This window comes from Linderina pennispora (genome assembly GCF_002104995.1).
Source record: "Linderina pennispora strain ATCC 12442 chromosome Unknown DL89scaffold_1, whole genome shotgun sequence".
NCBI classification, from domain to species: domain Eukaryota; kingdom Fungi; phylum Kickxellomycota; class Kickxellomycetes; order Kickxellales; family Kickxellaceae; genus Linderina; species Linderina pennispora.
This window is the reverse complement of record NW_024468249.1, coordinates 2,115,848-2,129,516: the sequence shown is the minus strand read 5'-3', so window position 1 is coordinate 2,129,516 and position 13,669 is coordinate 2,115,848. Positions and strand designations below refer to the sequence as shown.

The window sequence follows — 13,669 nt, the reverse complement described above, 5'->3', positions numbered from 1 at the left end:
GCACGATAAAAAAAATGTCAGCACCGAAGGCAATTATTAACATGCTTGCCACAGGCACACGCATTGTCGGCCGGGCATTTGTTGACGCCTACAAACAGGCAAACATAAACTCTGCGGCCGCGCGCGCCGCCGCTGGCAACATGAAGGCAGTCGCTGACGGCGACAAGATGACAAAGGCGTCAGGAATCACAGTTGATGAGTCACTGAAGATCCTGAACCTGGACGACGCCAACGACAAGGAGTCGATGCTAAAGAAGTACGAGCATTTGTTTGCTGCTAACGATCCGAAGAAGGGCGGCTCGCTTTACTTGCAAGCAAAGGTCATTCGCGCTAGGGAGCGGATAGAGATGGAATGGGCCCAGGAGAAATTGAAGGCTGAGCAGGAGATGGCTGAAAAGCAGGCTGCGGAGAAGGCTGCCACCGAGGGAGCCAAAGTGGAGAGCAGTGAGGGCCAGAAGGCAAAGACAGAAGCGAAGCTGGACGAAACTGGCAAGAGCCAGTAATGCGTGTATAAAATCTAAAAAAAACATGTGCCAGGCGTGATCGCTATTGCAGGACATAGATCATAAACCTGTATGGAGGTTGCCGATGAATAAATGCTGTGAAAGACATGTATTGTGATAACAGGATTGAGACGATGGTAGAAACATAGTTAGAACGAGGAAAACACGGGGTAGAAACAAGGGTAGATACCGGGTGTGACGAACACATTTTTACAAAAAACTAATTCTTATTGTTCAGCATGCACGCACTCAGGAACCAGCGACGGCTGGGGCAGCAACAGGTATGCTGTCGTCGACAGGCACCGGGTCACTGGCGTATCCGGAAAGGCCATTAACCAAGCCATTGAAGCTATCAGTGAGCCCTTGCATTAAGAAGTTGAACGGATTAGCACCACCATTGTCCGGGTATGCTGCAGGATTCTCTCCCGCAGTATTGTAGTCTGCAGGTGTCGCAATGGGACCGGTTGGGATCTGGCCAGTAGGAACGTCTCCAGGGACAGCAGGCGCAGGTGGGGAGTACGACAGGCTTTCAGGATTTAGAGATCCATACGGTTGGTGGGGAATATCAGCAGCGTTGCCAGCTGGGGCTGGTAGCAGCTCGGGAGCATCGACAGGTACAGAGGGAGCACCAGCGGCATAGCCAGCAGGAACCTCTGGCAGAGCAGGAGTATCATAACCGGCAGTGTTGAGTGGGGCAGGCAGCGACTCAGGAGCATATAGAGGCGTATTAAGACCACCTGCATATGCAGCTTTGTCAATGGGAGCCGGGGCGGCAACTGGCACAGGCAACGGGACTGGGGCAGGAGCAGGAGCAGGAGCTTCGGCCTGAGCGCCATATGGTGCAGAGTCAATGGGTGCGGGCGCCGGAGCATAGATATCAGGAGTAAGTTGTTCCTCGGGAACTGCTCCAGGAAGCGTTTCAGCGGCATAGCCAGTGGTGCCCGCAATCACAGGAGCCATAGGAGCCACAGGAGCAGCTGGTGCCGCCGGGGCAGCCGAATCATATGCAGCAGGAACTGCAGTACCCGGGAATTGCTGAGTAGCAGCTACTTCGTATCCAGGGATGGTAGATGGAACCTGTGGCACAGGTGGCTGAGGTAGGTATCCAGCTGCCTCAAGGCTCGGGTCTAGCGCAAGTGCATCCGCGACATTTGCGTAAATCGAAGCCTCCAGGCCGTTTGCCACTGCTGCAAACGGATCCTGAGGAGTTGGAAGTGCTAGAACTGGTCCCATGGCCAAGGCCATGGTAGGAATCGCAAATAAGCGCATGTTTGTTTGGCTGTCGTAAGGGTCGTGACGAAGGTATCGCAATGAGCAAGCGGGTTTCGTTCGGGTTCGTAAAGGTAGGGAGAGGGGAGACGTGAATGGAATTGGTTGATTGGCAAAGAGGGTGAAGAAGGGCAAACATACACAAACCCCTTCGGTCTACGGGCTAGTATGCTGTGTCCTAAGGAGCCGTTTCGAATATCCTTATTCTCGCGCCACATATTCTGCAGCTGGAGCATCGGGAATAGTGCATAGGTCAATATGTGTGGCGCAAGATCTTCCAATATCAACAGCCAGCGCCCAAGCTGCTTGTTCTTGTTTACCATTTAGTAGACTGCCAGCGATTATATTACAGGACAATATAGACCAAGGGGTTTATTCACTGCGCTAGTGTACATGGTGGAATTGGCCAGCATAAGCCGCTGGCATTTTCCTTCCCCACAGAACAATATCCTCGCGGCCATTTCGACATTTGGCCAGCTGCTGCCAACCAGCCGCAAACACTGTGAATATGGCTCTTGCCTGGCAAGGAATCTGCGTGAGACGCAAACACAGACCAGTGGCACTATTGCGCAACGCAGTGGCTGCGAGAATATAGTCAATAGCCCGAGCAAATTCGCACAACACAACCTGTTGTTGTGAGCAGGCTGTAAAGTGCAAACTCGAGCCGCTCCCGGTCTCCAATGGCAGCCAGCAAGTCGCATATAAATGCTGGAAGGTAGTCCGGTCCCGGAAATGACTTGTCATAGCCATTCCTCATTTGCTTCTTCACTGCTCTCCATTACTCTCTGCCCAGAGTACACATTAACCCCACGTAATTACATCAACCATGAAGACCTTCGCTGCCGTCGCTACCCTTGTCGCTGTTGCCCTCGCTGGTGAGGGAGCTTATGAGGCCAAGCCCGCTTACGTGGCCGCCCCCAAGCCCGAGTACCATGCTCCTGCCCCTGAGTACCACGCTCCTGCTCCCAAGCCCGAGTACCACGCTCCTGTCCCTGAGTACCATGCTCCTGCCCCCGAGTACCATGCCCCTGCCCCCGAGTACCACGCCCCGGCTCCCAAGCCCGAGTACCACGCCCCGGTTCCGGAGTACCATGCTCCCGCCCCGTGTACCACGCGCCTGTCCCTGAGTACCACGCGCCTGCCCCGGTTTATGTTGCCCCGGTCTACCACGCCCCTGTCCCCGAGTACCACGCCCCGGCTCCGGTCTACCACGCTCCTGTCCCCGAGTACCACGCTCCTGTCCACAACGCCTATGCTGCCTACTAGAAAGCTTAACTCCTGGTACATCCATCTCCTTAATATAAAGCACTCCAAAAAAAACCACATTTCTATGTATTGTCAGTACAATGGGCCTGCATTGTTTGTGCTCTCAGCATATCTGGGTCTTGCGCCACGTATACGGCACCATATACATAGAAGCAGGTCATTGTTTGGCAAATGCTGCCATGGCAAGCCTCAGACCGGTGGTCTTGATCTGATCTAATAGGTCGCAGCTGCTCTGGTGATCTGTTGATATTATCAAACTTTTTCTGCGGCGCAGTTTGCGTCTGGGCTTACCAGCTAGTGCGACTCAGGGAGCGGGCTGAGATCTTTCTCTTTATTAGTCCAGCGGGGTATCTAAGGAAATTTTTATTCGCATCCATCATGGTACGCATCGGAGATCGCAGCGGGGGAGAGGACGCAGCATCAGAGCAGACTGCAGAAGACTCTGTTGGCTTTCGTTATTAAACTCCTGGCGGGATGCTGTTTTTGCTAATTTCAGACGACGCCGAATTTCAAATCCGCACACCTTGTAGCCGTTCGTTAAGCAGCAGAAGAACAAGGCTTACTTCAAGCGCTACCAGGTCAAGTACCGTCGTCGCCGTGGTACGTATATTTCATCTGCTTGACGCGCAGTGCTTTGACGCGGGCGGGGCAAGCCCTCTGGTGTGATGATGTATAAAAGTATAGTTCATCCGAGTTTCAGGAGCCTTCCAACGAGTCGTGCTCTTGGTGATGATCAAATCTTTCGCCCCTATCTGACCAAAGACGATCCCCCGCCTGCCGAATTCGCCGCAGCTGGCGTATGCTGGTGCCTGTTTGAACGGCCGAATTCGGACGATGTAAACTAAACCCAATTCCGACATTGTTTGCATTATAGAGGGCAAGACCGACTACTTTGCTCGCAAGCGCCTGGTCACTCAGGCCAAGAACAAGTACAACGCCCCCAAGTACCGCCTGGTCGTCCGCTTCACCAACACTGACGTGATCTGCCAGATCGTGTACGCCAAGATCGTCGGTGACGTTGTCCTGGCCGCCGCCTACTCGCACGAGCTGCCCCGCTACGGTGTCAAGGTTGGTCTGACCAACTGGGCTGCTGCCTACGCCACTGGTCTCCTGGTCGCCCGCCGCGCCCTGACCAAGGTTGGCCTCGCTGACAAGTACGAGGGCTTCCCCGAGATCGACGGCTCCGTCCAGGAGGTCGAGGCCATCGAGGACGGTCCCCGCCCGTTCAAGGCCTTCCTTGATGTTGGTCTGAAGCGCACCACCACCGGTGCCAAGGTCTTCGCCGCCATGAAGGGTGCCTCGGACGGTGGCATCTTCGTGCCGCACTCGGAGCGCCGCTTCCCTGGCTTCGATGTCGAGTCCGAGGAGCTCGATGCCGAGACCCTCCGCAGCTACATCTACGGTGGCCACGTCGCCGACTACATGCGCACTCTCCAGGAGGAGGACGAGGACCGCTACAAGCGCCAGTTCTCGCGCTTCATCGCCGCCGGTGTCTCCGCCGACGACCTTGAGGACATGTACGCCGCGGCCCACAAGGCCATCCGTGCCGACCCGTCGGCCAAGCCCACCGAGAAGAAGGCTGCTGGCTCGTACAAGCGCTTCAACCGTGTTGCCCTCAACTCGAAGCAGCGCAAGGACCGCGTCCGCCAGAAGATCGAGGCCTTCAAGCGCGCCCAGGAGTAAATCTCCAGCGTGTTGCTTGCTGGCGCAGGCTCTCGTTGATAACGTTCCGACTACCCAATACCAGACTGCGAGGTGGCACCCCGCCACATTTTTTGCCCCATCGCAAAATGTTGCTTTGCAGTGTATAAGTTGTTTAAAATTGTGCAATAAGAGCCCTGTCCATCTTCACGTCCTACAAAGCACAAGCGAAATGCCGGTTATTTGCGCGCTGGCGATACTCGTTAATTTAAGGGGTCTCAGGGGGAGTCGCATGCACGTAGCTCAAAAAAGCAATTGCTGAGATCCGAGCTCTGCGGTGCGCATGAGTTTGACCTGGCGTTGCGCTGGCGCCAGCAGCGCATGAAGCACATCAGCTGCGCTATTTTTTGATCTTGATTTTTGGAATGCGAGTATTTTTTGGTACAAAACTGGGAGATTAAAGTTTGCTAAATGGACAAGGTTTGGTCGGGGAGAAGGAAACTTAGACGCAGCCCTGGCTGATCATCGAGTCGGCAACCTTGATGAAGCCAGCAATGTTGGCACCAGCCTGGATGTCGCCCTTGAGGCCGTAGCGCTCGGCAGCGACAAGCGAGTTGTTGAAGATGTCCTTCATGATCTTCTCGAGCTTGTCGTCGACCTCCTGGCGGGTCCACTGCAGGCGCTGCGAGTTCTGGGCCATCTCGAGGCCAGAGACAGCGACGCCACCGGCGTTGGCAGCCTTGGCAGGACCGAACATGAAGCCGGCGCTCTTGTAGACCTCGATGGCCTCGTTGGTGGACGGCATGTTGGCGCCCTCAAAGACACCCTTGACACCGTTGGCAGCCAGGACCTTGGCGTCCTCCTCGTCAATCTCGTTCTGGGTGGCCGAGGGGAAGGCGTAGTCGGCAGCAACCTCCCACGGCTTCTTGCCAGCAAAGTACTGGGCAGTGGACGAGAAGGCGCAGTACTCGGAGATGCGGACGCGCTTGACGTTCTTCAGCTCCTTGACGTGGTCAATCTGCTCCTGGGTGAAGCCGTTGGGCTCGAGGATGTAACCGTTCGAGTCGGAGAAGGTGATGGGGACAGCACCAAGCTGCAGGAGCTTCTCAGCAGTGTACTGGGCGACGTTGCCGGAGCCCGACACAATGCAGCGCTTGCCCTCGAAGGCCTCGCCCTTGTGGGCAAGGTAGTTCTGTGCAAAGTAGACGCAGCCGTAGCCAGTGGCCTCCGGGCGGATTAGCGAGCCACCCCAGGCGAGGTCCTTACCGGTGAGGACACCAGTGAAGTTGTTGGCAAGGCGCTTGTACTGGCCAAACAGGAAGCCGATCTCGCGGGCGCCGACGTTGATGTCACCGGCAGGGACATCGGTGTCCGAGCCGATGTGGCGGTGGAGCTCGGTCATGAAGGACTGGCAGAAGGCCATGACCTCACGGTCGGAGCGGCCACGGGGGTCGAAGTCGGAGCCACCCTTACCGGCACCCATCATAAGGGTGGTGAGCGAGTTCTTGAAGGTCTGCTCGAAGGCCAGGAACTTGATGACCGACAGGTTGACAGTCGGGTGGAAGCGCAGACCACCCTTGTAGGGGCCCAGGGCAGAGCTCATCTGGACACGGAAGCCGCGGTTGACCTGCTGCTTGCCGGCGTCATCAATCCAGGGGACACGGAAGACGATCTGGCGCTCGGGCTCAACCAGGCGCTCGAAGGCCTCGAGGTACTGCGGGTCCTTCTCGAAGACGGGGGCGAGGGACTCGAAGACCTCCTCGACCGCCTGAAGGAACTCCTTCTGGTCGGGGTCGCGGCGACGGATGTTGGCGCGGACAGCGTTGATCTGCTCAGCAACAGTGGACATTGTTTGGGTTGTGTTTTTTGATGGGTGTGAAGAGTCGAGGTTTGGTTGTGGTGTAGAGAAAAATTTTAGAAACGCTTAGGGAAATGCCCCGGGGTTTTATACTCGCGATCCAGACTAGCGCGCGTCCAGTATATTGCGCTTAGCCTGACTTTCGCACTTGCTCTAGCTCGCCAGGCCCCCACCGCCCAAAGCTTCTGGCATTTTGGATCGATTTTGCGCCAATAAAGACGCCCGGAAATCCCAAGGTTTGGGGGAGGTTCGTCACACACCCCCTGGCAACGGCCCGCAACGAGAAAAAAGGGCCGCTGCGGGCGAGATTATTTGACGCTTTCGCCATGACCAGGAAACAAGCAGCTGAAACAAAAAGTAGCGAAATTAAAGCTGGGTGGATTGCCTATCACAGACCAATCTCGCCGTGGCTGCCGGCCGCTGCAGGCCTGGGGCACTGACCCCTCCCGGCTGCAAACTTGCGTCTTGTTCTGCGCACAGGCAGCATACCCGCGCGCGCATGCCAGCCAGCATGCATCCTGTATATGCCTCCTCTCCTGCCCGGATTGTGCCGGAGCCTGGTGTGTTACGGAACGGCTGGCGCAGGCAAAGGGGTGGTGGCCCCACCTGTCCCTGGCAATAGATGGAGCACCATGTATTGGATGATTGTCTGCATGTAACCCCACCCCTGAGCGAGGCCGCCATGTCAGAGTAGCAGCTCGTGCGGTTTGCTCATATTGGGGGCCGGCTGGACCGGGCATTCGGCGTGTTTACAATGGCCTGAGGGTCTGGCTCGCTCTGCTGCCAGCCATGATGCGGCGGCAAGGGCTAAATTCCCCTTGGTGCGTGCGCTAGCAGAAACTCGGAACGCTGGTTTGTGCTGCATGCGATAGGTAGCGTGCAGCATGTGCATCAGCGCGCAATGATGGCTAGGCACCGCTATGCGCTGACGCTATACTCCCGGATTCCCTCTTGCTGCTGGGCACTCTTGCCGCATCTCCCCCGCGAGACTGCGGCGCACCCGCAGCGGCAAACTGCTGTGGCTCAAATGCCGATGGGCTCCGAGATGCGAGGACCGGAACCAATGGGGGCCTAGTAGCCGGCTCTCCAGCGCGACTCGGAAGGCCCCGGAATCAAAAGGCCCACTCCCAACCCGTAAAGCGCAGTGGGCCATGGCCGGGTCCGCTGGGCATTAACGCGGCAAATTGTCATGATGTCACATTAACGGCGCCGGTAGATCCCTCTCCGAGCCTGCGTACAGCAGATATCCCGACCGCTCTTCTTTTCTCTTTATCGCGCAGCGATCGCAGAGCACCAATTGGCCGGACTCTGCAGAATATAGACCAATGCTACATCAATCCCCAGGGGCGCTTTTGTTTGCATGTCCACGCGCCTTATCTCCAGAGATCATGGCCTCAAAGGCGACAAAACGCATTCTTCATTGACGTTCAGTCATATGCCAGACACTACTTCTGATGGATAAGGGGCATATAGCACCGAATGCAGCACCCCATGCCTCTCCCCGGCCAGCTCCGGGACTCTACAAGTGGATATGGTGAAGACCGACCGGCACTTCGTGCTCGCAGCGCCGCACAAGCGCGAGAGCCCAGAGCCTCCTCCAGGTCCGTCCAGGCAATTCCTGCCCCTGATGTGTGCGCCTGTCCCTATGCTGTCCTTTTTCGCTGCCTATAAATACCAGCCAGGGCGCGAATTTCCTCACGCGACAGAAAAATCCCCGGCATTTCCTCTTTGAACATTTTACTCTCCTTCTCATAGCCTTCAGAATAACTTTCCGTCAGTTTCTGTAAACCAGAAAGCCCATGCACTAAAACTCGCTTGCATTATCTCTGCCCATCGCTGGGCTCATCAACCTACCGGCCCAGATAAGAGACACACCCCCTTAGTCGCTGCTGGAAATGCGCCTGACGGAACAATCGCAAAAACAGCCGCGCCTGGACGGCACAAGCCAAAGCGTCATAATGGGCCCTCACATGCGGGCGTTTACAAACCTCGTGGTGATCCCCTTGCTACTCCCTATGCACCTGGGAGAGTTCCATTCCAGGGGTATTCTCCGGCAGGCGCTAAGCTGCACACCCGCGGAGTGGTGCTCATGCCGCTCGATGTGGGTGTGTGCTCGGTACAAGTGCCAAAGCTGCTTGCGCGATGAGGGACAGATACTGATGCCGCGCTGATAAGGTGCCCAAGGGGTATAATGCGTCATGTGTTCGCGTATTCGAGGCACAGCTGCGGGTTCTGGCCAGGAAAAGCATTATCTTGGGCAATCGCTGTGGTCAAGCAGGCATTCCTGCTGCGATCCCGAGCACTGATTGCGCGGGATAATGCACGTCACAGAAGGCGACACTAGAAAGTCAGCCTTGGGGGATGTGGATTGCAGTTTGGTCTTATCTCTTGCCATCAGCACGCTTTTAGGCGAGAACGGAACTGCGGGTGGGGGTTGCGTGAAACGCTAATTAGGTGTGTTGTCTATAGTTGGCTCGGAAGTTTTTTTAGATGGCAGCGATCTGGAATGGGCTTTCACGAGCCTGATTGACGTTTGGTGGACGGGGGATTAAGGTTTGTAGGGGAAAGGGGCGATGGGTGGTTGCACACGGTGCTGGGGTTTAGCCAGGATCTGGTGGCAGGACCCGACTCGGGTCGCCCCTTGGAGATTACAGCGCAAAGTTACCTGATCAGACGCAGAGCTTGTTTGTCCACGTACCCAGAAAGTGTGAGAGACTACTGGCAGGTCGCTCGATCGAGATCAGCAGCGACAACACTGCAGCATGAGGTGCTCGCAGAGGCGAATCTAGATGAGTATACGCTCACTGCTACCCAAAAAGGTCGTACTAGTGGCAAGCGGGTCGCAGCACAGCCACTCGGCAGGTCCATAAATAAGGCCAAGTAGCCCACTCGTCTCTGGTCCCTGGCTCACGCCCCAGGACGTTTTCCTCCGAATATATTCTCATTGACCACTATATTTCCACATATTATTTTGGTAGCATCACTAAGTTACTCCATATGAGCCACTCGAAACTAGCTGGTGAATCCAGCGACACGTGCAAGGTGGAACCGATCTCCACCCTATCCCCAGCTCAAGTTAGTGAGCAAATGAACCTAGCTCGCCTCGTTAAGGACTCAATTTTCAGCACCCCACTACTCCGTCTCAATGCTAAGGCACCCGCTCAATGGCTAGCTCGCGCTGAGGATGCTATGTCCGTCAATGCCCTGCCCGAAACCCTGTGGCCCCGAGCCATACCGCATATTATCGATGAGTTTGTCCACGAGGACTGGACCACTTACCGTGGTAGCCATGGACTGTCGGACCCAACATGGGCTAACTTCCGGTCCTTCATTATGGCTACCTATGGCGGCCTGAAGACCTCAGTAGAAGCTGCACTCCAGTTCCGCAACCTCATGTTTGATGGAGATATCCAGGCATTCAACAACCAGTACCTAGCTGTGATTCGCCGCCTAGGTATTGATCGTAAGCTTGAGTGGGTACACATCGAGTATTGCTTCCGTCTACCTGACCCGATTGGTGCCAATACGCTTGACAAGAGCCCGAAGGACCTTGAGCATACTATGACGCTCGCATCACGCCATGCCGCATGGCAAAGCATCATAGCAGCTGCACGCAATGACCAAGGAGAAGGCATGATGGTAGATAGAACAGTCTTCGGGCGTCGTACTATCCGTGCTATAGGCACGCGCCAGTCAAAGGGCTGCCCAGCCCAACGTAACCAGGGGGAACCACGCGAACTGCGCCAACGACCGCCTATCCCTTACGAGCCCTACAAGGAGTTTTGCACGAATGAGGAGTTCCTAGACCGACTTGCTAGAGGCCTCTGCATCCTCTGTGGTAAGCGCGGCCATGTCAAGGCTAACTGTGCCCTCGGGATGCCCAAAGCCAAAGCCAAAGCCAAGTCAAGACAGGCGACGATGTTCCCACAGGGGGCGGCAGAGTCTGACAACAGCTATTCGGATGCTGAGTCGCAACTGGGAAAAGACTTCTGAGCCATGACGCCGGTAGTGTCATAGGCTCTCCCTCTTCACCGAATGTCATTGTTAACAAGACAAAACTGACAGATAAAGCTACCGACAGTATGACCTTCCCTGTTGACTTAGGACGCCACGTTGTCCAGGCAGTCATAGACACAGGCTCGACTGGCACACTCCTGGCACAGGCTGTTGTAGACAACCTGGGGCTGAAGACCCAACAGTTGACTACACCACTGGAGATCTGCCTTGCAGATGGCAGCACGCGCTACTCAGCCATGCAGAGCGTCACTCTGAGGGCCAGATTTGGCAAGGACTTGCCGCCTACGAGCATAGTGTGCATCGTCACACCTATCCGGGATGACATCTTAGTAGGCTTGGACTGGCTTGTGCAGCACGACGCCAAGCTGGAGGCCCGTACAAACTCTATGACATTCACTGCTGCTGGTGGCGAAGTAGTCACTGTGACAGCAGCCCGGGCGCTGACAAACACCCGAGAAGGCTTGATCAAACATTCGAGCCTGTGAACCCTACGCCACCAGTGCGATGCTGGCCATATCCAAGAGGCGTACCTCATCTTCCCACGAAAGGTCGACGTACAGTGTAGTAGCAACATGATGCCTTCAATAGCAGCGGGATTGGTTGACCGCTTTGCAGAGGTCTTTGCTGAGACACTGCGACAAATCTTAGATACAGATGAGCGCCACCAAATCCTGACCCCCAATGAGAAGCCGACATCCCAGAGACCATACCCGCTATCGCCATTAGAGACAGAGGAGCTCAGGAAGCAACTAGCGGAGCTGCTAGACAAGGGGTACATCGAGCCCAGCAATTCGCCCTGGGGCTTGCCAGTCCTATTCGTCAAGAAACATGATGGCTCGCTGAGGATGTGCATAAACTACACTAAACTCAACGATCAGACTGAGAAGGACTCCTTCTTATTACCTCGTGCAGATGAGTTCTTGGATGTCATTTTTGGTTGCTCTGTTTTCTCTACACTTGACTTACGTGAGGCTTATTACCAGATCCCTATAGCAACTGAGGACCAGTACAAGACAGCGTTCCGTACCCGTATGGGCACATTCAACTTCAAGGTACTGCCTTTCGGTCTGTGCAATGCCCCAGCAACTTTTTAGCGAACGATCCAAGGAGTCCTTACACCCCACATCGACGCAGGCTACTGCCTCGCTTACCTTGACGACATACTGATTTTTAGCCGAAACCAGGCAGACCATGAGCGTCATTTGCAAGCAGTGCTCCAGTCCCTACAAACAGCCTGTATGCACTGCAAACTGGCCAAGTGTTGCTTATTCAAGCCGAAGGTAGACTACCTAGGGTATGTCATCGCTAAGGACTAGGTCAAGATGCATCCAGACAAGCTTAAGGCTATCGAGTCCTGGCCAGTCCCAACCTCAGTCCGACAGGTCCGCCAATTCCATGGGCTAGCAAACTATTACCGCCGCTTCATTCGTAACTTCTCCCAAATCACTCGTCCACTTACAGATCTACTCAAGGATCCAACGGGTATGTTTGTGATGACGCCAGCAGCACTAGCAGCATTCCAGGAACTCAAGTCCACGATTCTCACAGAGCCAGTCCTCCAACCATATGACCCCGACAAGCCTAAGCGCATTGAAACAGATGCCTCTGGGTTCGCTATTGGTGCTGTTCTACAGCAGCAGGATGCTTCAGGTTGGCACCCTGTAGCCTTCATGTCAGCTAAGCTAGCTAAGAGTGAACTACGCTATGCGACATATGGTAAGGAGATGTTAGCAATCATTCGGGCATTGCAGACATGGCGACAGTACCTCCATGGTATCCACTTCACAATCCGTACGGATCAGCGGGCCTTGCAGTTCTTGCGTATCCAGGCTGCAATCAATGACATGTATGCACGCCATCTCGATTTTCTAGCCCAGTTCGACTTCACTGTGGAGTACATCTGAGGAGAATCGAATATAGTTGCTGATGCACTGTCACGGTCACCGCACTACAAGGAAGAAAGCCGCCTACAAGCACATGCCGACAGCTTACACCAGAACCTCACAAGTCTACTGGAGCAAAAACCGCTATTCGAAGCATCGACCCAGCTATTAGAGCCAGACCCTCAGTACGATACCCTACCCAGCCAGGAGCAGCTCATTGTTACTAGTGATGCCAAGATCTCTAGTACAGATGTCCTCAAGACCCCGAGTCCACAAGCCAATACCGATATTGCCGATCTGATTACTGGCTTCGAAAACCTCCATATCTCCAGATGTGAGGCAGTGAGTACAACGCAGGGATCAGGGGCTAGCCGTGACACACTTGCAGTCCAACGCTTACACCCGCAAGCACGTTTCCCCCAAAAAGCCCATGCCTCTGATGTAGGATTCGACATATTCAGCACAAACTCGGTGACAATTGGTGCCCAATCGACAGGGTGCGTCCCAACAGGCATTGCATGCAGACCACCTCTCGGGTCATATTTACAGATTGGTAGCCGCAGCAGCCTAGCAGCCAAGGGCGTCGTCGCAGTTGGTGGTGTGATTGATCCCAACTATACAGGGGAGGTTACAGTCCTACTACATAACAGCACAGACACCAAATATGTAGTAGATGCAAACACCCGTATCGCCCAACTGATCCCACTCCATTTCGCTCACCCGAACATCGTTGAGGTCTCCAGCCTAGGCAAAACCGACAGAGGTACAAATGGGTTTGGTTCCACTGGTACAGGTCCAGAACCTACCCGTGTCCGTGCTACCTCAGAAGCCAAGTCCGACTTGCTAGAGTCGCCAGAGGACTCCTATATTGGCGATAGCTTCCTTACCAATATCGCAGAGTTCTTGAGTGGCAAGACGAAGCATGCATCATCAGCGACATCTACACTTACCAAATTCCATATCGCCGACGGTTATTTGTACAAGAATTCGCGCTTATGCGTGGGGCGGAAGAAGATCAGGCGCCAGCTACTTGAGGAGTTCCACGAGTCCCGTGTAGGTATGCACCTTGCCGTCGAGAAGACCTACGACAAACTGCGCAAATTCTTTTATTGGAGCGGGATGTTCTTAGACGTTAGAGAATTCGTTGCCAGCTGCCCACAATGTGCCGAAATTAAGGGCCATGCTCATAAGTCTGGCCTCCTACAGCCAATCCCCCCTGACAGCCAACCATG

General features: G+C 54.9%; 8 protein-coding genes across 8 annotated transcripts; 5 read left to right on the top strand and 3 right to left on the bottom strand.

Moving 5' to 3' along the window:
• Window positions 1–26: 26 nt before the first annotated feature.
• Window positions 27–353, top strand: DL89DRAFT_204675 (protein transporter; the record flags this gene model as incomplete). Its single annotated transcript, XM_040884053.1, has 1 exon — window positions 27–353. A coding segment is annotated over one exon (327 nt), but the record flags the coding sequence as incomplete, so codon positions are not given.
• Window positions 354–752: 399 nt separating this feature from the next.
• DL89DRAFT_290041 (uncharacterized protein) lies at window positions 753–1,748 on the bottom strand (the record flags this gene model as incomplete). The annotated part of the gene is made up of 1 exon (XM_040890038.1): window positions 753–1,748. One exon carries the CDS (start codon window positions 1,746–1,748, stop codon window positions 753–755), a length of 996 nt encoding a protein of 331 aa, XP_040747707.1.
• Window positions 1,749–2,441: 693 nt separating this feature from the next.
• DL89DRAFT_264356 (uncharacterized protein) lies at window positions 2,442–3,010 on the top strand (the record flags this gene model as incomplete). Its single annotated transcript, XM_040886208.1, has 2 exons — window positions 2,442–2,828; window positions 2,873–3,010. Coding segments are annotated over exons 1-2 (368 nt in total), but the record flags the coding sequence as incomplete, so codon positions are not given.
• Window positions 3,011–3,217: 207 nt separating this feature from the next.
• On the top strand, window positions 3,218–4,721 carry DL89DRAFT_273771 (uncharacterized protein; the record flags this gene model as incomplete). Its single annotated transcript, XM_040889104.1, has 3 exons — window positions 3,218–3,220; window positions 3,569–3,638; window positions 3,913–4,721. 3 exons carry the CDS (start codon window positions 3,218–3,220, stop codon window positions 4,719–4,721), a joined length of 882 nt encoding a protein of 293 aa, XP_040747705.1.
• A 460-nt stretch (window positions 4,722–5,181) lies between these two features.
• DL89DRAFT_243170 (NADP-specific glutamate dehydrogenase) lies at window positions 5,182–6,765 on the bottom strand (the record flags this gene model as incomplete). Its single annotated transcript, XM_040885029.1, has 1 exon — window positions 5,182–6,765. The coding sequence occupies exon 1, from the start codon at window positions 6,526–6,528 to the stop codon at window positions 5,182–5,184; it is 1,347 nt and encodes a 448-aa protein (XP_040747704.1). The 5' UTR covers window positions 6,529–6,765.
• A 2,769-nt stretch (window positions 6,766–9,534) lies between these two features.
• On the top strand, window positions 9,535–10,530 carry DL89DRAFT_254328 (uncharacterized protein; the record flags this gene model as incomplete). Its single annotated transcript, XM_040885265.1, has 1 exon — window positions 9,535–10,530. The coding sequence occupies one exon, from the start codon at window positions 9,535–9,537 to the stop codon at window positions 10,528–10,530; it is 996 nt and encodes a 331-aa protein (XP_040747703.1).
• A 125-nt stretch (window positions 10,531–10,655) lies between these two features.
• On the bottom strand, window positions 10,656–11,648 carry DL89DRAFT_300656 (uncharacterized protein). The gene has a single exon (XM_040890827.1). The coding sequence runs from the start codon at window positions 11,405–11,407 to the stop codon at window positions 10,781–10,783; it is 627 nt and encodes a 208-aa protein (XP_040747702.1). The 5' UTR covers window positions 11,408–11,648; the 3' UTR covers window positions 10,656–10,780.
• Window positions 11,649–12,818: 1,170 nt separating this feature from the next.
• DL89DRAFT_210565 (deoxyuridine 5'-triphosphate nucleotidohydrolase) lies at window positions 12,819–13,226 on the top strand (the record flags this gene model as incomplete). Its single annotated transcript, XM_040884188.1, has 1 exon — window positions 12,819–13,226. A coding segment is annotated over one exon (408 nt), but the record flags the coding sequence as incomplete, so codon positions are not given.
• Window positions 13,227–13,669: the final 443 nt, after the last annotated feature.

Coding starts and splice junctions, on each gene's coding strand:
- DL89DRAFT_300656 (XM_040890827.1), bottom strand. CDS start 11,407: ATGCACATCCTCAGCGAGCCATCATGTTTCTTGACGAATAGGACTGGC.